Raw genomic sequence first — 24,352 nt, 5'->3', positions numbered from 1 at the left:
TGTTTTCCTCTGTTGAGGAACATTGCGACACTGGCGACACATATCCGTAATGAGTCGAGATACTTGAACGTAGTACATGTAACAAACAAAAGATGTCACTAGTAGCCAAGATCCCCTACTCTTTTATCGGAACCAATAGGGATTTAGCTGCGTATTGATTCGGAGCATAGGCTGTTAAACCGGGAATGGTTGGAATGTGGTAATATTGTGATAATGAAATTTTATTGAATGCAAGTTTTAATTTTATGTTGTTGTGAAACCGTGGTCTGATTTTAGGCACGAAGTATTCTTTTAACAATATGATTGTGTTGTGCAATTGGAATCCAAACACTCCAACATATATGTCGTAGCTATATACAGAGTGATATTGAACTTTTCTGAAACAAGTTAGAAAGAATTATAAATTATCTTTATAAACCTGCAGCAGAATTTGTCATTTGTACGACGTTTATATTAATTATCTTACTGAAAGTTACCACGAACAATGTCTAAACTCCCTACTAGCATCAAGCTGCTGTCAGTAGTTTTCTCACAAGAATTCAGAATTACTTCAGTACTGCCATGGACAGTGTCTTTGTAGAAACTTCAGGAAAGAGCAAATATTTCTATTGAAACAGTGATAAGTGGGCTATCTGATCATGATGCACAACTTTATTTATGCAATTCACTTTAGTTTTGTCTGCATTAAATTTCATGGACATAACCTCAAAATTTCACATCATTGACAAGTTTGTAATTGTTTGTGGTGACTCAACTTGATATAATACTCTTGGGCAAGAAGATATGTCAGTTCTGGAAAGGAGCCTAACATTTTGAAGACTCTCACCACCTCCATTATTGGGGAATGATGTGATTGTTGTTGACTGATGAACAATTATGTTTAGTTGTAACGCGGGGTGTTCTTCTTTAAGAGTACTTAATAATGGGCAGGAATAGTGCAAACATGCGGCAAAATAAGTGTTTGTTCAGCAACCATTTTGCAGACAGTGATTTTACAACAACTGAAAGGATGCCACAAACTGTGGCAGCAGGCGTAACATTCTGGTGTCCGCAGGTGAGGAACATTAATGTATTTACCCAATTACAGTTTTTAGTTTAAAACAGTGGTTAATGAGAATAAAGTAGGCAAATTTTCCAAAGTCATTGCTGTCAGAATCTAGTTGTGATTAGCAAAATGACATTCTTATTTATTATTTGTTAATTGTGTAGTGGAACATACATATGTTGTAGGTTATGTTACAGAAATAATATATTCATGTATTTAGAATGATATAATTCATGGAGCAGAACACTGTATCCAAATTCTCTGCATATTTGTATATTGTTTGTTCCATTCTATATATTTTATTTATATTTGTAATTTATAATGTGTATCTCTGAATTTCATTGGAATTTCTCCAAATTGATTGATGATAATGAGAGAATGTATTTGCTAGTAAGAGGAAGTATACTCTGTTTTAAATAAGGTTGTTATAGTGTAGAAGATAGGAGAGATATTTGGCATGTAGTGACTTGGTACTTTTCTTATGCTTTTCTGTTTTCCTTCTCCGTGGGCTGAATATGACATTGAAAGAGTTCTTATATAACATCATTTCTCTGGTATGTTCTTTTTGTTATGTGTGAAATTTTTAATTCCCTTTGAGGTTGAAATGATTTTCTGTATTATTAAATTCATTTAAATTGATACAGAATTTATATTGTCAGTCCTTTGTACATTGTAATTTACAAGAATTTTATCTTGGCCTCAGGAGGATGATTTTACAAATTTATCTTTTATTATCGGCAGATAGTGGTCAAGTTTATAGACCATATGGTTTTACCTAGGGAATATCAGATATGTGTGAAAGATGAATATATGACAGTAACTATACTACAAGTGTTGATTCACTAAAAAATACCTCAGAATATCAAGTTTTGGGTTTCTCTTTTAAACACCTTTGACAGAATTTTTCATGCTTGCAGTTGGAGGGATCGTAGGTTCCCTGCAATGTTTATTTTTGTGTGTAAAGAATGTGTAATAACTCTCCTAGTGGAAGAACCCTTACCCCAAATACGTAAGGACATCAATTAAAATTCATCGCCTCATGGTGCAACATACCTACGACTATGCAATAGTAAATATTGTAAGTTTTAGTTGTTCAACACATCCAATATATCCTTTATTAACATATGCAGGTGACTAGTTGAAACAGGACTGTAGTTACATTATATGTCTTGAGGAAAGTTAGCAAATACTGTATGGTTTTCCATCATACGTAGCACAATTATTGGTGAGATTTTAGTTTCTCATGGCATTGAGCATAAAGATCACTGTCATTTTGGATGTTGTGCCATGTGACCCTTTTATATTACTTCTGTATTGTGAAGCAAATAAGTTGTTGCTATTCAACGTAAAATGGATTGGTAATTATAACTCTGATTTCGTATAGTTACGTATAAACAGGGAAATTCGATAGTTTGTGCCGTTTTCTGTGATTTAAAGTGAATTTCATGTACAGCTGTTGTAGGCAAGCGTCTGAATTTTCATATTTTATTTGCGTAATTTTCATCTTGCGAGTTTTGTAACAGCAGTAATGAAAAGTTTGTCTGTAGATGAAGATGGATGGGAGGACACGAGGTACTGTCAGCTGTTTTCTGTTCCGCCATGTTTTTCTTGAGAAAAAGGGTGCGACATCTAGGCTGCCATTTTTAAAATGACGGCTAATGAGTTTTACAAAATTGTTTGCGAGGCGTGTGTGGAGAAAATACTGTCACTGGTAATTAACAAAAGTTTCTTACAAGTTACCTCTCATTTTTACTGTCTTTGCGTTCATTATTTATGCTTATGTCATATGTATTGTCGAATATGAAATATGAAAAATTGTGATGCTTTAAATGGATCGTGCTCTTTTGGGCCTACCAACGCGTACTTTGCCCATAGTGCGTCTTCTTAATTAAAACCTTGGAAGAGAGATGGCAAAAATAGGGTGTTCGAAAAAAAAATTGCAAATTTTATCTGAATCCTTTTCTTTTAAAATATTTCAGTTCTTCCTGTTACAGCTGATAAATGTAGGATACATTATTGGTATATCCCACGATTTCTCGCTTTTTATAATGCCCATTATTATAGATAAGTAGGAATGTCTTCACATGGTGGCCTGCTTTCCAATTTTTGAAATGACTTTTATACAATTTTTTAAAAAATATTAACAAATATATCGACCTAAATATGATTGTATGAATTAATTTTTGCATTATATTTCCCAGTGTGTAGCAGACAAACATATTTGTTATATGAGTTATTTAACGACGCTGTTAGGAAGTCACAGTAAACATCGTAGGCTAATAGGTTAATAAATAAATAAATGATGAATCTGAAATGTTATTGAAGGAAGCTGTCGTCTGATTTTAGGTGCTGTCCTGTAGTGTCTGAGAAAAACATGAATAACTTCAGTTAGGGTAGCCTGCCTCTGGGGCGATACTAGAACGTTGGGACTGTAAGAATTGAAAGCAGTACTAATAACCGCCCACCGGTTGCAAACCGTCTTATATGATAATGTGAAATGGACTAGAAAACAGCGTTTATTATAAAAATAAAACATTTTATTTCTTACTAAAAACCTAAACTACCTTTACGTCGTAACCAGCCAAATGCTGAATCTAAGATGAAATTAGCATCTCAGGACTATTGCTTCTTCGCTGAATTGTAATAGATTGGTATGGAATAATGGTGGAATCTTGATTAGCAGGGGAAACCGAGGAAAATTGTCTCAGTATAGTCGATGATTAGATCGATAGTCAAATGTTATACCTATACACAAGTCAGATGAGCTACTGCCGTAATGGTGGGGGTCGATTCTGTTTTCCCGTTTGCGTGTAAAATCTGAAACTACTTGACTTAAAGTTAAAATGATACGTTCTTACTAAATGTTATGCGGCGAATGTGAGGTAGGAAGGTGTGTTATGAAACATCTCTTTGAATAAAAGTTGTAAAACATCTTAAAGCTTTGCACTTCTTTCGAGAAATTTGCCGAAAACATGAATTTAACATTCATGCTCAAATGTGATATGTCTAAAACGAGATTATTTTAACACAAGTCTCCCCTAGCGGGAGGTCGCAAAAGTAACATCGTCCACATATTCTTGGTGGAGTCCTCTTTCGGGTGAATATGTGCACTATTTGCGTCCCACTCTTTAGAGCCGCGTGTATCTGCACAGTGGAGTGGCAGTGAGTGGCAGTACCTGCTACAAACGAGGAGCGGCCATGGCTCCAGGTATCTCGGCCCCGTGGCCGACGGTACGGCAGTGGTCGTGGTGGATAACACTTCTGATCGTCTCCTTAACGGCGATCGACGGTGTGACCACTGCGAGGAAACCAGAGACTGCTGGAGGAGGTTCAGCGGCGAAAGTGAAGGACGAATCCATAATTGAAGAGGTGACCGCCAAACAGTTGGAACGAGTGTTAAACGAAAAGGATTTTGTGGCAGTGTTCTGGTGTAAGTGCCATTATCGTGTGCTGTGCCCATGTTTTCCACCCAGGTCTCTCTTCTTTTCGTTTGATGTATTTATGACTAGGAATGCAGGCCACTTCTCACCGCACTTTAGTTTCATTAACGTATTTAATTTCGATTTGTGAAGGGAATTAACGTTTTGTACGTTTTGCCCGAATTTATAACTTGTGTTGGGCAAGGCCGTGGTCTAGGCAACACGGAGTTTTCCTCCGTGGCATCCCAACAATTACTCCATTCACACACAGAAGAAGGCAATGGCAAACCACTTCTGGATCATCTGCCAAGAACGTATATGAACAGGTCCCAGTCCGAGAAAAGGATGGAAGGATCCTGTTCATATGGACCTGTCGTCAGACAGAACACTAAATAAATAAATGATGGCCACGGTGGTCTAGCGGTTAGAACGCTGGCCTTGTAATCCTGGGGTCTCGGGTTCGATTCCCGGCGGTGCCCGAATTTATAACTTGTGTTGGGAAAGGCCGTGGTCTAGGCAACACGGAGTTTTCATCCGTGGCATCCCAACAATTACTCCATTCACACACAGAAGAAGGCAATGGCAAACCACTTCTGGATCATCTGCCAAGACGTATATGAACAGGTCCCAGTCCGAGAAAAGGATGGAAGGATCCTGTTCATATGGACCTGTCGTCAGACAGAACACTAAATAAATAAATGATGGCCACGGTGGTCTAGCGGTTAGAACGCTGGCCTTGTAATCCTGGGGTCTCGGGTTCGATTCCCGGCGGTGCCCGAATTTATAACTTGTGTTGGGCAAGGCCGTGGTCTAGGCAACACGGAGTTTTCCTCCGGGGGCTTCCCCGGTTTCTCCGTGGCATCCCAACAATTACTCCATTCACACACAGAAGAAGGCAGACAGAACACTAAATTTTTTAAAAAACCCGTTAAATTAGACGGGAATACTTCAAAAATATTTTCGGATCTGTCTATCGCTTTTGCCTCATCACCGCTAAATTCCTTTACCTGCCAGAAGTCACACAGGTTAAGTTATTGTTTCGTGGTGACTAAAACGCCTTGCTCTTGGACGTGTTAGATAACACCATTCTTCGTTCTTGTCATAAGACTTTAAAAAAAATCTTTACTATTAAATATGACATTAGACCCACTCTGTGCCCGTGGGTTCAAATGTTTTGTCTTGGTTTTAATTGAATATTATGGCCATGTCATAACTCAGGCTGGTAGTCGTATTCGCGACCATGTCAGTTGGATTTTGTGGTGGACACGGTGGTACTTGAAAAGGTCCCAGGTTTTCCTCTGTTAATATTAATCCACTGCTGCTCAATTTTCACTCATATATGTCTGCTGGATGGGCAAAGGGCCTGTTAGAGGTCTAATTCAGAAATCTTACCCAATCGCAACGATGATACGTGATTGTTAGGTTTATCTTATGAGAAAATAAAATAGGTTATTAATTATTCTGTTCAGCTATTTAAACGGATTTAACGCAACTTTATACTGAAAATATTAAAAAAATTATGTATTTTTTAAGTGTCATAGATAGGTTTTTTAAAACGTGTCTTGATTGAGAATTAATTATTGAACAGTGGATTTTTTTACACGTTTTGTAGGAAGTATCCGATGAACGTTGTTGGTCCTTGGGAAGTCAAACAATAAGAATTTGGATTTTGGGGAGAAATCCAGTTAAGGTCACCATTTTATCAGAGGTTGAAGTCAGAGTCACGCTAGAAGGGCTCATTCTCGATTTTGCCACTGGACTGAGAGGAATAGTGAAATACAGGAATTTGGGTAAAGATATGTAGGATCTATAATTGTTCTAGTCGGAGTTTAGAGTGCATGAAACTACACCTTTATTCCCCATACATTTTCATGGTATGGTGCTTAATTATGCGTAAGGATAACTTTGTCTTTACATCTTACCTTATTCTTTTACCTTGTTAAAATACGATTCGGTAGATTTATTTAGTCAAAATTTGTACAACTGTGTACAGATGTGAATAAAAACTTTTTACTGATCAGTGATACAACGGTACGAAACATAAAACAAATTTTAAGTTAATTTATAGTGAGTCGAGTCATTAAAATTATTGTTTTAGGGGGTCTCAGATGAATAATATTACCTTATCTACAGTCATCTAGACCGAGAAACTTGAAATGAGAGTGATTTGTGCCAATCGAAAAGAAGTAGCTTGTTTATATTACGTGAAGGAATACATATTACGCCAGAAGGAACAGTGAGCTGTGTGTAGTAAAGACAAGGCTGTCTCTTGAAGCCTGGGTTCTGGATGGCTGCCTATGCATACCTTTGTGAAACTCAGAATAGCTCGACTGTTTCTGTTGCTCTATCCCCTGGGACCAGGTCCGTGTTTCTAGTCTTCTGTATTGGCGGTACATCTGATACGTCCTGCTAGACGTGGGAAGAGACGAACATGTACATATTCTGAACGCTTCATACGAACTTACCAGTATACCACACGTCCTAAAGAAATATACTTCACTGGATTATAAATTTAATACTTCAGATTCCCGATACAAATAAGTTTGAAGATGACTGTCTTCTAAGTTGTTGGGCCGTGTAGTGTGATAGACGTTTACCGACGTTTTAGAGGTGCTTTCTGACTATACCATCAGGGCCATGAAGGAGACGGCAAGTACCTCTGAAACGTCGGCAGTCTTGTACCAGACTATTGGCGGCACAACAACCCAGAAGACAGCTGTCTTTATACGAACCTCTGTGAGAACCTCAGATCATACAAAAATGTTATAAATTTTTTTCACAAAGTTACAAAAAGTTATTTTATTTCGTAATTCGTAGATTTTCAACCGAATGTGTCAATGTGTGAAATAAAACAACCACAATTACCAAATATCTTTTGAACAGAAATCCATAAACCAACTAGACGACGTTGGCAAAACTGACGCATTGTCCCAAATAGTCTTACGTGCATAGTCCGTAGATACCAGTTTAATACTTAGCTACCTACAAGACATATATGAGATGTATTATAACCCGAAAATTTCGTATTGTTAAAAGCTACTAACTGTTGTCTAAAGTTCATTTGTCTATGCATTCAGCATTTGTTAAAATAAATATATTCTCTAATTTGTATGCTGCCCTTTTATTCAGTAGCTCTGACTAAAAAGCTCGCTGTAGTTGTGTAATTAAGAAGAATGCCATTATTTATTTTAAGAAATATTTAATTAATTATATCTGATTTTCACGCTAATTGAATATATATAATTAACGAGTTTAATTAAACAGTTATTGTAAAATAATCTGTAAAAAAATGAAAAACTTTATAAAGCTTTTTTACGAAGTCTTTCAATAAAATGAGACAGTAGGGAGAGATTTTAGAGTATTTTCTGCGAGAAGAAGCGACCGGAGTGTGAAGTTAACAACTTATATTAGCTTCTAGGCCAACTAAATGTTTATTTTTACCTCCACGCCTCATATACACATCTGTTCTGTGATATCCGGATACAGGCTGTGTATCTTGTGGTCCGGAATGAATTTCTTCTCTTATGATATACATGAATGACTTTTTGTAAACAGTTGGCAACAGTTGTGTTGGCTTTGCAACATTTGTTTCGTTTTCTAACGATGGAGTCGGTGGAACATGTCCGCTTGTATCTTGGCTATCTGATCGGATAGAACTCATTTGCGGGGGTGAAATTGTGGCCGGGGTTTGTGCCAGCAGATGGGTAGATAGATTTGTGGTCCCTCTCTCCCGGGGAATAGAGCCCTCTCCGTTCGGCTACTCTCGGATGTTTCAGTCATAGGGCCGGCCACGGTCTTCTTTTAGACCTTGTAGTTATTTTGGCATGCCCTACTGCCCGCCCGGTTTGTACCGTCATCTCCAAAATATTTAGAAACAAACCTGCTTCACAAATTTTGTTAAAAAGGACTTCTGAAGAATAAAATTAGTGATTTTCGTTTGTTTGAAGGGCGAATTAACTATGAGATTTAGATGATTATTATATTCTTGGGTTATTTAATGACGCTGTTTCTACAACTGAGGTATGAAGAGTTATTGTGGAAAAGAGAAATAAGTTGTCATGACAACTGCTCCGCCAAAGAATCGAACTGTGTAACTCCCGGATGAGAGGTAGATGTACTCGAATATTTTAAGACGTAATTCTGTGATATGTAGGAGGCGATGTTTATTACAATAGTTGGCTGGGTTTTTTTGCATTAGCGAATGGCAAATTTCTGTATCATCCTTTTACAGAATCTGTATCCAGAAAGATTATAAAACTGGTTTATTTCATGTATAAATTTTGATTGATATTTTGAACTGCATTTGAAGAACTGAAGTTGATTTAGCGGACTTTATAAAACTCCTGTATATATATTTTTTCCTTTCTGTCATCCTATTTTACCCGTAGGTGTCGAGGTTTTTTTATTTATTCATTTTGATCTATTTGGACAATTGTAGTACTCCTTGGATGAGTGATCAGCCCGACGCAAGGCCTCTACCTATACAAACACAGAAATACGCGGACTCGAACCCACTTAAAGGCAATTTAAAGTTTATTACTTTTATAAATTTATATTTCTGAAACGAGGAACATAAAAATGTTGGCTTAGGTTTAATAAAAGTAATATCTCAAAGTTTTGTGTTGCATCCGCATTATTTTTTCATAATTTCGTGTGTGTATGTTATTATTAATATTTGTAGAAAATTATAAAGTAACAATTTGAGTTTACCTCAAATTGCACACCGTTTATAACAAATATAAGAAATAGGTAAATTCGTTCAAAATTTGAAAGTGGTTGACACACAAAGTATGTTGATCTCGTAAGCCTGCTTTTTTCGGAAGAAGACAACGTATTTCATAACAACAATTTAATATTGCATTTTATAACACTGATATTATACAGTGCGAAATTAGCACAATCGTTATGTGTGTAGGGAACTTGGTGATAAATCTGTATGCATTTTTAACGAAAGAAACAGATTGACGTAACCAATGTCTTATTGCTCTTAACGGAATATGTGTCAGGGTACTTGAAAGGCTGGAAGAAATTGTGTCCTAAAAATGTTTTGATATTATCCATTAGAATATGTAATATGTATAACTTAAGATAATAAGAAATTGTTTTGTCCAAAAGATTAATGGGGCAGTCACAGGATAATGGATCTAATTCACGAAGTTGGTGACGATGGAATTTGGTATCGGTTTTGAAAGATAATTACCTTCTTGCTTACTGTAATACTGTTCTGCTCTTTGCATGATTTGGCGGCCTGACCAACAAAAGATCATGCAACGTATTGCAAGGTTGGGTCTGGTTATTTATGCTTCAGTTACATCATTCAGTCGTATAAATAGACAAGTCGTTTGTGTTTACACGATCTATAATTGAAAGAAGTCTCGAAGTCAATAGCAGACTTCAAACGGGAGATTCGAATTGAATTGAACATTGGTTTTATCATGAGTTCCATCATTGAAACAATCTTTTTACATATTCAAATTATTTGATATCTGGTCCAGTACCTTGATGTGAAAAGGAAAATATATTTATCACAATGTAACTTTTTTATTTAGTGATTTAAGAAGTTTGCACGACAAAACTTTTAAAGTTTGTTAAATTGTCGGTATTGATGAAAGGTGAAGAAATCATTCAAAGTTACAAATAGCAGGAACGGAATGATATACGGACAAAGTTTTGATTATTAAATAAATTATAAAAGTTAAATAAATATATAGATGGTCTCGACATTTTTGCTGTATAAGTCACTTATTATCTGTTGTTTTGTATGGGTGCGAAACATGGTCTCTCACTCAGAGGGAGGAACACAGATTGCAGGTGTTTGAGAATCGGGTGTTGAGGAGGATATTTGGGCCTAAGAGGGAAGATGATGGGGCGTGGAGAAAACTGCACAATGACGAGCTTAAAAATCTGTACTGCTCCCCCAATATTGTCAGGGTGATTATGTCGAGAAGAATGAGATGGGCTGGGCATGTAGCACGCATGGATGGGACAAGAGGTGTGCACTGGGTACTGGTTGGGAAGCCTGAGGGGATGAGACCACTGGGGAGACCTAGACGTAGATGTGAGGATAATCTCAGGCGGGATCTATGGGAGATAGGAGTTGAAGGAGACTGGATTTTGTTGGCCCAGGACAGGGTCCGGTGGAGGGCTTTGGTTAGTTCGGTGATGAACCTTCGGGTTCCCTAAGCCATCTAGTTGGTTGGGTCCACTATTTGGGAAGCCTGAGGGGAAGAGATCTCTGGGGAGACCTAGACGTAGATGGGAGGATAATGTCAGGCGGGATCTATGGGAGATAGGAGTTGAAGGAGACTGGATTTTGTTGGCCCAGGACAGGGTCCGGTGGAGGGCTTTGGTTAATTCGGTGATGAACCTTCGGGTTCGGTAAGCCATCTAGTTAGTTAGTTAGTTAGTTAGTTAGTTAGTCACTTATTATAGCAACCGTGTTAAAAATAAAAGTGTCTTCTGAGATGGTATATGAAGTTAGTGTGCGGTGCTTAATCTGATCCAGATTTTTCGATTGCTACAGGAGGAAACTAATGGCCCATTATTATATAACTCATTTTCAGCTTTAAACTTCTTATCACCACTCAAAAAGTGTAGTAAATGTAATTAAGAAATTCTATACTGCCAAGAACACGTCCTAAATGTAGACAGGCAAATAGTCAAGTTCTGATCAGAAGATAACTGTCTTCTGGGTTGTAGCACAATGCAGTCTGGTAGACATTGATCGAAGTTTTAAACGAGATTAATGCCTCCTTCATCAGGGTGATGCATTCTATGTAGGGCAATTTTTATGTAGGTTTCTACTTTCTTTGATAGTTCTGAATTTTTTGGACTATAAATGTACCTATGAGTTTAATGGCTATTATATAATTATTTATAGATTATTTATTCTTCTGTCGATATTTGACGAAATTATAGTTAAATTATAGAAAATAAACAGCGATTTTCATGTATAATGTGTGGTGGATGAACTTAATCTTTGTTAAAAATTCTTTTGAAAATGTCAGATGACCCACGTACGTTTTAACTATGCAAGTGATACATCAAGACTGGTACTAAAGTTTCTGTTTATATCATAATAATGTTCTGTTTATTGGGAAGACGTGTTTCTTAAAAGTGATCGGAATTCATCTGCGTTTCAATGTCTCAACGGTTTAGTACAAATGTAGGAATACGAAAAAGGTAAGGATGAAGGTTAGTGCTCTGGTTATGATGGGAGGTCAACGGGGTAGGACAACGTGTTTTTTAAGCCTCACGTACTCTCTTCCTATTAACGAACTGCTAGCCTTTCATCCCACTTTAATCGCTGGCCCCAGTAGAAGTCAGCAGACATAAATACTTTTAATTTAAATCCGCAAATCGGTTTCTATTCTTGCAAATGAAGTTCCTGTAACTTATTGTTCGTGTATTAAAGAACACGTTTAATATTATTTAAACGAATAATTAGTTATCAGGAAAGGGGATGTAAACATATTTTCAGACTTAATTGAAATAGGAATGAATGACTAAGGATACTCCTTTCATTTGCCTCAATATTGCTCCCCTGTCCCAATATTTTTAATAAAAAATTCAGAAAGATACGCGTTGGAATTTGAGATTTTTAAATTATTATTATTGTTTATAATGGATTTAAATGTTGTCATTCCTTCCTTAAAACTATTGGCAGTTGCGTTATTATTTGAAATTTTAGAGATTTTCCTTTGTTTAATGCTCGTTTCTGATGTAAATCTTACCCCTCCGCTAGATATGCGTCAACTTTAAATACCGTTTACAAAGCTAATGATATTTAGTAAATATTTGGTTGTGGTTAATCGTATAGTAGCCTTTTATTTATTAGCTTTATTTTATTTAGGATAATTCTGTTTCTGAAATTATTCATTCTTCTGTTGCTGAAACACAACTTAAATAAAATAATTTAATTGTCAATGTTATTGTAGTATTATATATAGTAATTGGATAAAATGAGATGGGAAATGCATGTAATATTTAAGTCGGTAAACTTCAAAGGAAGAAATTGATAGGATGCAAGTCGTAAATGAGAAAATGATACTAACATGGATTTTAAATAAATAGATTGTGAGAGTGTTGACGGGATTAAACTGGCTTAGAACAGAGTTCAAACACTAGCTGTTGTGAACAAGGTGACCGAATGTAATCTGCACCAAATGCAATTAATTTTGTCGAATTGAATTTGATAAATTTTGAATGTAGTTAGTGATTCAACATTTGTCTAACATTTTGAAGCCAAGAGTTAGGAAACATGGGTGGCCTAGTGCCAGCCTTAGCTAACTTCAGGTCATTGCTTTAATATAGACCCCCACTTCTGAATAGTAGGATTGAGCTAACTTGTCTACTGCATATTCTGTGGGTGTCCTATTACAGTCTGGGTATTGGCTTTGTACAATTCATTCATATAAAGTTACTTTAACCTTTCTGCCAATGTAGACAAATAACACGTAAATTTTCTTTGTATCATAATCATTATAATTATTGTAAGACTTGAGGTTCTCACAGCGGTGAGTATGAAGATATCCGTCTTCTGGGTTGTTGCGCTGTGTAGTCTGGTCGATGTTAACCACGTGCTACCATTGGTCCACTCCCATGCCTGCTCCCATTGGCTCGGGGCAGGCTACACCTTTCACTTTCCGGCCTATAAACCTAGCACCTCACACCCTATTGGCATATTCATCGCCCTGATGACGGAGGCAGTATGACCTCTGAAACGTTGGTTAACATCGAACAGACTACACAGCGCAATAACCCAGAAGACGGATATCTTCATTATAGTTATTATTTACGTCATAAGTTCAGTGGCCGTTTGCTGTTTTAGCCAGCAAATAGCTTCGTTCTTTTGGTTCGTGATGGTGAATTCGAAATGAGATCCTTAAGCGGGGAAATTTTACATGGTTTTCCCCATTAGATCTGTAAATATTTATTGATTCCATGGTTGGTCGTGTTTTTATCCCGTTAGTAGGCTTGTCAAGAAGCCTTGAAAGGTTACGGTTCCATGTGTGGCTTCCTTCTTTCAGACTGGCATCGAGTTTGAAGCACTTTAACTTTTAAACAAATCGGATTTATATGGGAAGGAAATGAAGAAAGTACGGAAAATGGGGAGAATAAAAGCAAAGAGAAGATATAGTGGTTGCCGTTTACGTGGCATAGCAGATGTATTGTAAATTATTGCAAATATTTAATAAATTGTCACTAAATTTTGCATTTACATGGCGCATGATTTTAAATCTACAGAGTTTTTAAACATTTTGTGTGAATATAATGTTTAACTCATGGAAGAAATAGATGATTATTAGAATAGCTTGTTCGAAACCTAGCTCAGTACAAAGTTTAAGTTGAGTTGCATATGGACGAAAATAATATAAACTCTCGTTATCAACCGTTGACAGAATAATTTTAATGGTTACTATAATTATATTTTTGGTCGTCAGAAATTTATTACTGATATGTATTTTGAATACCATCTGGTATAAACCTAATGCATGTTTAATAATTCGAATTTTATTAATTATTATATTAATATACCTTACATGTTTCGGTGAATCGCCCGTCTTTAGTGATAACTCAATAATACAAATTTAATATAATAATTTTATATAATTTTGTACGGTTTATTGAATAATTAATAACTTTGCATGATTATACATGTATTAGGTTTTATCAGTTGGCAAATAATATATATCGTTACTTGATAGAACGGAATGGACTTCGCAGGATTTAAAACATGATATTAATTTTATACATATTTCTGTATTTCTCTGTAACGAGCCTTTTATTTCCTGAACAGATTCAAGCGAAAAAGTTTTGTACTTCTCCCTACAAGTCATGCCGATCCTACCGATAAGGCGTAAGTTCGCCTGACGGTTATGCTGTGTAGAAAACTTCTGTATATTTGATAGGACAATTACATCAGTGACTATTACATGTGCATTATAAGATTATTTAGAATTTGTTGAGAAAAATAGGCATTTGAACTGGAGATAATAGTTAGGTAACCTTGCGCCGTGCTCTTACGGCAACTTCTCCGGCAGTAGTGTTTGGCATATCATCTAAACAAAGTCTGCAAGGCGAAAGCCTTAAACACCATCGCTTATAGCTCGAAAACGAATTCACCGATTTGCACCAAACTTGGCATACTTATTCCTCGAAACCAGGAAAATTTTTAGAAAGTTTAAAATTCCGAAAAATCCCGTGTTCGAGTCCCGGTGAAAATGGTTTTTTTGTAACTCGGAAATTATATGCGATAAAGAACGGCGGGAAAAACTGTCATGAGTTCTGGTCTCAGTGAAGATGTTGAGTTTAGGTATGATGATGATGATGATGATGATAATTACTATACGTATTCATTGACCGGACGTTTGGCAAGGTTTTGGGCAGTAAGATTGGCAAGAAATGTAAGCATTTCTTGATATTTCTCACTGTTACACTGCGGGCACTCAGATAGTGACACATGAACCAGTTCAAGTTTAGATGATAGGAAATATAAGCAGGATAATTTTCAGTTTCATAATATATGGATTGACGCGTAGTCTCTCTAATTCTTATTTAAAACATGAAAAACTAATTAACGCTAATTAAGATACGTTCAAACGAAGCCTGTAGTAAAATCCTGTAGGTAAAGAGCTGTCTTATTGAATCTAATTCATAATGGTCTGAAATAAGATCTTTATCGTAATTACTTTTCATTTTGGCATTATGATATGTTTGTGATCTGGGTCAAAATTATGTTGTTTGCACACTTTTAAAATTATTTTCACTGTCAATAAACGCAGATTTTGATGCCAGTTAGTTTATTTAAATTGACTTTACTTAGAAGGTAATGTTTTACTTATTTATTCTATTTTGGCTTCATTTTGAAAGTTCATAGACACTGTATGTCGTTGTTTAAAGGCTAGATCTGTTGCTTCGAATTTGAGACCCTGGTTTCGATTCTCGGCCCCAGGATCGGCTAACATGGTTTGTTCGTGGTTTACCTCATACTATTCAGATAAGTGTATATAACGGTTATCGTGATGGTTGTATAATTTAAATAATCGAAGTAATTGGACATTCACCACCAATAACAATCACGTACCATGATACAAAAGTGAAATTAGAAGCAGGTCCACCCCTGCTTAATACTCTCCATATCTCCCCCGTGACACTAGTATCAAGGTCACTGTATTTGCTGGGCCGTTGCTCACGCCAGATGCGCAGAAGCTGTGCGAACATAGTGTATTTAGGAGCAGAACACGTGTTAATTCCCGAGCATTACGTCGCATCGAAATCGTTTGCCCCTGTCTGTGAGGGTATTTATCAATGCATATCCTGTCAAGGCAGTAACGAACGACACAATGTACCGACTTGTAAAAATATTTTGGGACACGAGAAGTGTTTGCCTGTGGGAAATGTTTATCGAGCGATAGAACGGCTGAAATTACTACCATACCGATTTCAAGGTCACTAGCTACAAGAACGGGATACGGATGCTAGAAATGTCATTGATTTCGTCGTTATGTATGTGATTATAGTTAGTGTTGTATTTTCAATAGAATATTTTGCATATTAATGATTTTTGTCAAGCTATTAAAATTTTTAAACCTCATGCTATCGCCCCAATGACATCATAACACGAGAAGATCTAAACACAGCATTAAGGCTAATGAAAAATGGTAAAAGCTTTAGCGAAGATAATATTAATTCAGAACTTTACAAATATTCACCAAGTGAATTTAAATTGCGATTGCTGAACTTTTTGAATCAAGTATATAAAAAAATATTCCAGAAGAATAATACCAATATACAAGAAATAAGATAGAAGAGACCCACAGAATTACAGAGGATTAAGTATTCTTAACACATGCTATAAAATATATTCAAAAATCCTTAACATAAAACTTCAAGGTCATTGAGAGAATTTTATGACAGAAACACAAAATGGATTCAGGAAAGCCCGTTCATGTACAGACTCTACATTTTGCCTTAAATTACTGATAGAAAAGAGAATAGAATACAATTTAAACACAAATTTATTATTTATTGATTATGAAAACGCATTTGACTGCATACAAAGAGAACAACTATTTGGAATAATTAAAAAGAGAGCGATTCCACATCACTTAATAAAAGTAATAATGGATATATACAACAAAAATAAAATAATTATAAAATACAATTCCAAATTATCGAGTCCAGCAGAGATTAATCGAGGAGTGCGCCAAGGATGTCCCCTTTCACCAACGCTCTTTAACATTTACATGAATTAAATAATAACAAAGTGGCAAAACGATGAAATATCAGGTATTCCACTGTATAGAAACATAGAACTTCATACTTTATTATTTGCAGATGACGAGGTGATAATGTTAGATACAGAGGATAATTTACAGAAAGCTACATTTATATTAAATAAAGTTATAACAGAATATGGATTAACAATCTCAATAAAAAAAATCAATGACATTTAAAGGACCGAATCCATTAAGAAGTAAAATAGTATTCAACAACGAAACAATAGAACAAGTGAATACTTTCAACTATTTTGGAAATTTGATTTCATATGAGGGAGAAAAAGATATCAGCCAGAAATTAAACAATTATTTGAAAATTACAGGCATAATAAACAATGTATTTACACCGCAAAAAACTTTAAAGAAAACCAGATTAAAATTATATAACACACTATCTCTCCGTGCTCTTTTATACGGTAGAGGAGTTGAAAATAGTTCCAGTATTAGAAAAACAAAAACAAAAACAAAATGAGACAGAATGGCAAGAAACAGGCTACCTAAAATTTTAAGAATTTATGTACCAAAAGGAAGAAGAAGTAGGGGGAGACCTCTGAAGAGGCTTTTGAAAAAGTGAAGCCGGAACAGGCCAACAAATGGCCTAACTCCATGAAAGCTACGTGATGACGATGCTATCGTCCTGCCATCTAGCTGTTGCCAGTTTGATTTGAAGCGCATTATGTAGGTCTGTTTTTAAGTGGCTATAGGGGGCACTTCATGTGTTAAATAAAGGTAGCTTTTGTTTGTTCATTATGTACTGGTTTCTGATTAAATTTTGTATTGAATAAACTAAAATTTTATAAACGTACGTATGGACATTATGGAAAGTTAGGATCCTTAATAACTTTAAAACTCAGATAAATTTTGTATATTAATTTAAATTTTACATATTTATACTTATTTTGAAAACTCTTAAATTTTGTCCTTAATTATTACATTTGAGCCCGAATGTGACAGAAGGAATCGTTAAGAATCTAAAGAAGGAAAAGAGAGAATGACTATGATAATGCAGATTATAATGTTACTTTATTCTTACGAGCTCCAGATATGTTTAAACACATTAAAATTTTAAGGAAATAAATATTTTATATTATTAAATTTTATGTTATCCCGAGTTAGAGAAATTAATAACGTCCGATTTAATCTAGGAACACAGCGAGTTTTACAAGAAGAGTGTTAAATACATTATTTAACTTCGGCGTAAGATTATTTTTTATTCTGTCAGATATTATGCAGAAGAAGCAAACATACAATGAAAATGTATGAAATAAGTATTTATTCCCATAAGTTCTGCAAATTTCTTTTAAACATCTGCGTGATTTTCATTTAATGGTGAATTTTAAAAACGTAATTTGAGAATTCTTGTGAAGTGACAACTGTTGTTACTTGTTATGGTGAGAAAGTTTAATTTTGCTCGTGAATTTCGAATATTAAATCATTCAAAAGGAATGTGACCTTTCTCTGACTGTAACTGAATAAACGAATATCGAGACGCTTTACAGTTAAGTAATAAACTAATGCTTTTATAGTGATTTGTTTAGCTGACATTTCCTAATATAAATTTTAAGTTCTAATTCATGATTATTTAGATAAAAATACTGTTTGATCGGCAATTCAAAAGATTACTATTGAAGTGTATTTCTGTCGATTTTCGTGGACGGGCAATGTACGGGTTATGTCTGCTTTACCTGTAGGCTGTTTCACGTGGAGTTAAAATTGGCGTACTCGGGTATGAGACGTGTCCTATCTACCCACTATCACCGTTTAGGTTTACACGGAAGACGGTAAATGAGAAATACAAAGTAATTAACAAGACAGATTACAATAACAGGTATTTGTTATATTATAAATTGTGGTCTTCTGGATTGTGATGACGTGTAATCTTGTAGGAGGTTACAACATTTCGGAGGAACTTAAAGCTTCCATCTTCAGGGAAGAAACAGCGTTGTTTAGTGTTTATCATCCGGTAATCTTTACGAGTTATTTTATAATGATAGTGGTTAATTTTTAAAGTTAATTGTAGAGAAACGAAAGTGGGATTAGTGTATTTTAAAGTAGGATTCAGTATTTGGTCTGGGAAATATTAGGACCAGACTTTCTGAACGCGAAGAATTATTCGTATACATATGTCTCAATTTTCAATATATTTATAAACATTAAAATTAGTTAGTTAAGAGAGTGGAATACTTTATAAGTCGTGGAAGTAACTTTCTTAACCTCAACATAAACTGAAATAAATTATAACTTTGCATGACATTCGAAGTCCGACTATTTATGAATATAAAGAATGTAATTGTTGTTCATTCACTGAATTCAAACATATAATTTTAATGTATTGAAACATGGCTATCAGATATAGTCCATTTAACAGGGATAAAATGTTAAAAACGAAAATAATATAAATTTAATTGTTCCATAATATTTAAATGTCAACATGTTTTCTTTGTAATAAAATAATGAGAACCATTAATAGGCGAATATGAAACGGAACGTTGTAAATATTTTATCATGACAAAATAGTATAAGGAATATTCGTATATAATTGATTACCATAATCTCACTAATTCTTTCGATATTCATAAACTAAGCCGCTATTTTATAGTGGGTCTTGAACTGACGGATCTAGAGCATGTGTTTCCTATAAACGGTAAGTCAGATTTGTATGTTTTTGGGTTGACAGATTTATTGCTCGTTCTATCTATTAACGGCTGAACTAAAAACTATGCTAGTTAAAACATCGTATAAATTAGTCTTCGGAAGCCGCAAATATCTTACTATTATTGGCTGATTATAACCATGGCTTTGTTCGTCGATTATACGTTATTTAACGACGCTTTCTAACTGCGTAACATATATTCAAGTGAAGATATCCGTCTTCTGGGTTATTGCGCTGTGTAGTCTGGTCGATGTTAACCAACGTTTCAGAGGTCATACTGCCTCCGTCATCAGGGCGATGAATATGCCAATAGGGTGTGAGGTGCTGGGTTTATAGAGAACCTTTCTCTCTCTACTTTCTCTCCCTCTCCCACTCTCGCCCACGTGCTACCATTGGTCCACTCCCATGCCTGCTCCCATTGGCTCGGGGCAGGCTACACCTTTCACTTTCCGGCCTATAAACCCAGCACCTCACACCCTATTGGCATATTCATCGCCCTGATGACGGAGGCAGTATGACCTCTGAAACGTTGGTTAACATCGACCAGACTACACGGCGCAATAACCCAGAAGACAGAAATCTTCATACTCATCGCTCTGATGATGGAGGCAGTATGACCTCTGAAACGTTGGTAAACATCTACAGATTACATGGGGCAACAACCCAGAAGACAGAAATCTTCATCGCCCTGATGACGGAGGCAGTATGACCTCTGAAACGTTGGTTGACATCGACCAGACTACACGGCGCAATAACCCAGAAGACGGATATCTTCATACTCACCGCTGTGAGAACCTCAAGTCTTGGGCTGAAGGAAGTTGTGGTAGCGTATCTTATGGAAGTACGAACATATGAGGAAAACCAGTCAGGGTAGATCAGCGTGTCAAGATTTGTAACTTTTAGTTGAATTTTAAAGAAAGTTTGTGTGAATTAACGCTGACAGAGAATTATGGTTTATAATCTGACGATCTGTACGTAGCATGCTTAATTTTACAAATGCTTAAACAGTCTTGAGACCAACTTTCTGTAAAAATTATAGTTATTTGTCTCTTATGTACTGAAAGTAGCTTTGCATAGTACAAAATTAGATAATAACACTGGTTGAACTATTATCAGTGCTAAGTTATAAAAGTAATTACAAAAATGACGTGTCCTGTCTTAAGATACTACTGCATTAGTTCGCCTGGAGAAACGGGAAAACATTTTAAGTCTCAGTCCGTTCGAAATGCTAAATTTCAATATTTTATAAAACACTTTTAATCTGTTCGTGAACATTATAAATACTTAAACTGTAGATCGTGTCTGTTCGTCCGTTCATTCATATGAATATTTCATATCTTAAAACTATCCAAAGGATTTCAATGGCTTTTACATTTGCTTTCGGATGTCCAAAGTCAATTATACCCTCTTCGTACGAGGTCATCATCATCGCCCTGATGATGGAGGCAGGAAGCACCTCCGAAACGTTGGTTAAATTCTACCAGACTACACACCACAACCCAAAAGACAGCCATCTTCAAATTTTACTATGAATATATAAATTTTCAATAGAATTTAAGAGGATGAGTGGTGTGTTTACAAGTGGAGGACCTGTGTGCTGCAAGGACTTCGTATTGTCCTGGAAAAGATCTCTGTACAGGATGACACGCAAGGATGTGACGTATTAATGACGGTAGTCTACAGGAGATAAAAGCATAAGTTGTTATGTCAGCTGTTTGCTCTGTGAAAACACGTTTGATCTTCGTAAATGATACAGATGACGTCAGAGTTGCTTAGGGATCATTTCGCTTTTGCGCGTGCGTTTTGTGACGGCTGGGCAATGACGTCATCACAGGATTAATTTTTCCGCGCGCTGGATTTTCATGTGAATTTCTTATTACTGCTGTCGGATTTTATTCAAAATTGAGAAATGTCGACAAAATGAGGTTCATTCCTCCAAGAAAACGTTCGATATCACTGTTACAAATGTTAGGTTCTTTGAATGAGGTCTAGGAAACAATTTCTTCTTTATTCTGAGAGTCAGATGAAAACCATAAAGATTTTCTATGAGCTAGGTGAAGAGTTATGAAGATAAACGCTGATAGTAGCCTATACAAAGTTAGAATTGACATATAAAATGTTAAAAAATGAACAAAATACACGGAAGAATATTTTCGAACATGCAGTTTTACGTCTGCATTGCATCCACCTCAGTAAGAAGTCAGATTTTACCTGTACAGGATACAATGTGGTGTGTTAGGTTGACTGTGTATCCAGACTGATAAGTTTTAGGGAATGTGGAGGGAGGTGGTCTTTGTTTATTTTAAGGCACTCCCAGGTTGGAGAGACTGAGAAAAACCACAGAATCTTCTGGTAGAATATCCGACCTCCAGTTCGAGATTATAACCCAGGACGTTTTGAACTACTGAATTACAACGTGCTCTCAGTGTTTCTGGAAGATATAATGAGATCTAATTGCACCTGCTAATTATTAATCGAATATGTGTACAGCCGAATTAATTGAATAGATTGTAATTGAATTGTGGGGGCACGTTATAAGGATTACTGATCTTGGTCTGCTCAAATTCCAGTATCGTGGGTTCAAATCCCTCTCAAGGCATGACTGTCCTAACTTTTTACTGTGCTGTGCTGGCCTGTGTAAGTAGAGGCTTCGTTGACTACCGACTGTTTCATCTTGGCGATTATTATAGTAGCCGCCACCAAATTGCGTGCTTCAAGGTCACAGGGACTCCCCCCCTTACCACGTGGCTCTGTCTCACCAGTGCTGCGAGTTCTGAGCTGTCTTCAATTATATTGAAACGTAATACGTTTTTGATGTGATTTTGAAGTTTTTAGTTTTGTGACGGCTGCTATGTGCTAATATATGTCCATGCGCGGTATAAAGCATATGGGTATTAGTTAAAACGGATCTAAGTTTATATTGAATTTGATTGGTGATGTATTTAGAACAGGAGTCGGCAAACTACGGCCCTCGGGCCAAATCCGTCCACCGCCTCTTTTTTGTACGGCCCGCGAGCTAAGAACTGATTTTACATATTTAAATTCTTTGAAATTTCAAAGTACGCGCTATAACGGAACGGTTGAGTTGAGAGAAAGAATTTTATAAATGTCTTCCAAGCGATGAATACGGTTAATTAAGATCATATGCTCGGGGATTTATATCTGTATTTGGCAGCGCCTACCTGTGTGAAAAGACATTTTCAAAGATGAAATATGTAAAATCTCAATACAGGTCAGTTTTAACGGATGAACATTTAAAATTAATTTTGATAATAGGGAGTACTGAATTTAAACCTCAGTTTGGTGAAATGTTATCTCATAACAGACAATTCCATTCTTCTCATTAATAGAGCTGTATTTCAAACAATTGTAGTCTACTTAATATTATTACGTCACATTTCGTTCAATAAATTTGTTAAAACTTGGTTTTTTCTTGTTACATAAGTAGGCTTACCTATACAAATATCCTCTTGCCTCTTCGCCCGCAGAGCCTAAAATATTTACTATTTGGCCCTTTAGAAAAAACGTTTGCCGACCCCTGATTTATAACACCGATACATGAAGCCGAGGAATATGAAAGTGGAATAAAAATGCGATTATGGTATTTTTAATAATCACAATATTTTTATTTGTAACCGTGCAGGGTTTAGGATGGAAATCATTTGATATACCAAATATACACATAAAATTATATTATAATCGCATTAGTATTATGGATATGGAGTAGTTGATAGGATTCATCTGGCTGGGGATAGCGTTCAGTGGCGAACTGTGCGATTACTGTAATGAAGTTTTGTGTCCCGTAAATGCAGGGAAATTTATTTATTAGCTGAGAGAATATTATATCTGTGATGGACTTTGCTCTACACCACCATCTAGTGTCCAAATTTGATAATTCGCTGAAATTTACCTCTGTCTTGAAGAATATGACGGTGTGCAGGTTAGAGGCATAAAACATAACAGTGGACAAATAATCACATTCGTCATCATGACTTCTTTACATTAGTGCTTGAAACTAAAAAAAAATATGGGAAGATCATGTCTGTCCGTGTGTCTGTTTATCCGCATTTATTAATTTAACCATATTTCATCTCATCTTAACACAAATTTTGTGGTTCCTGATCTTAAACTATTTCGCAACTGCTGTAATAGGATGAGAATTGAAAAGGACACGGGAAGGAGCAGTCGTGGTCTACTTTAATTACTATCACAGAATTTGAATGGAGGGGATGATAAAAGCTATGATAAACCTGTCAGAATATTCTCTCTCTGAGCAGTCATTGGAACCTGGGACCTCCTGAATACGATGAAGATTGAGACGTTATCTTGCAAAGGTAACACCGAGATCAGATGGATAATTTATAATAATTCTAAATTAATTAATTTCCTCGTAAATTCAAGAAAATGTGCCAGAAACGTTTTACCGTGGGAAATTTTGTTATGTAAAACATCTCTCGGGGCGAGACGACTGTCAATCTGCTAGTGGCTGGCGGTCTGGTATTTGCTCTGAGGCTGATAGTTAACCGAGTCGACAGTCAGCTAGACACACGTATAGCTAGCAACCGGCTGGCTCGCCCGCTGTTCTCAGGATACCCATCTCCTAAAATGGTTGGCCGGGCGAGATTACAACATGGCGACCGAGCGCAAAGCCATCACACTTCCCACTACCCCGTTACAAATCAGTATCATCCGGTGTTAACGGTTATATTTTGCAAGGAACGAAGCAACGTGCTTAACACCGTGACCTAGTTCGGCTTGGCCCTCACGACGCTGGCGGGTCAGAAGCGATACTATTGTCATAAGATGCTGCCTGGTAAATATATGTAACGAACTCCATGGAGCTCCAGCTCCTTTTAAAGACGTAATAGTCGCACACTTTTGAAGAAATTTCCGCCTTTTATTGAACTCGAAGGTTCGTTATTATTTTCACAAGAGCCTACCACATGAATCCAGT

At 36.1% G+C, this 24,352-nt stretch overlaps 1 protein-coding gene across 11 annotated transcripts in view; it reads left to right on the top strand.

Moving 5' to 3' along the window:
- The window catches only part of hlk (hulk), a 119,714-nt gene that overhangs the window by 20,914 nt on the left and 74,448 nt on the right, over nt 1-24,352 (top strand). For 5 of the 11 annotated variants that reach the window (XM_022071921.2, XM_022071915.2, XM_022071920.2 and 2 more), the window contains exon 1: nt 4,161-4,475. The exons of 1 other annotated variant lie outside the window; for it this stretch is intronic. In XM_022071921.2, the coding sequence (XP_021927613.1) occupies nt 4,244-4,475 (232 nt within the window). In that variant the 5' untranslated portion in view covers nt 4,161-4,243. Of the gene's footprint in view, nt 1-685; nt 1,055-4,159; nt 4,476-24,352 lie in introns of those variants that run through there. 5 more of the 11 variants (XM_022071919.2, XM_087354820.1, XM_022071918.2 and 2 more) reach the window with 3 other exon arrangements.

Source organism: Zootermopsis nevadensis, unplaced genomic scaffold (genome assembly GCF_977971745.1).
Source record: "Zootermopsis nevadensis isolate Lab colony 2312 unplaced genomic scaffold, Znev_1.0 Znev_ptg000024l, whole genome shotgun sequence".
Taxonomy (NCBI): domain Eukaryota; kingdom Metazoa; phylum Arthropoda; class Insecta; order Blattodea; family Termopsidae; genus Zootermopsis; species Zootermopsis nevadensis.
Note: the sequence above shows the minus strand (reverse complement) of the source record. Positions and strands in the feature narration are given on the sequence as shown.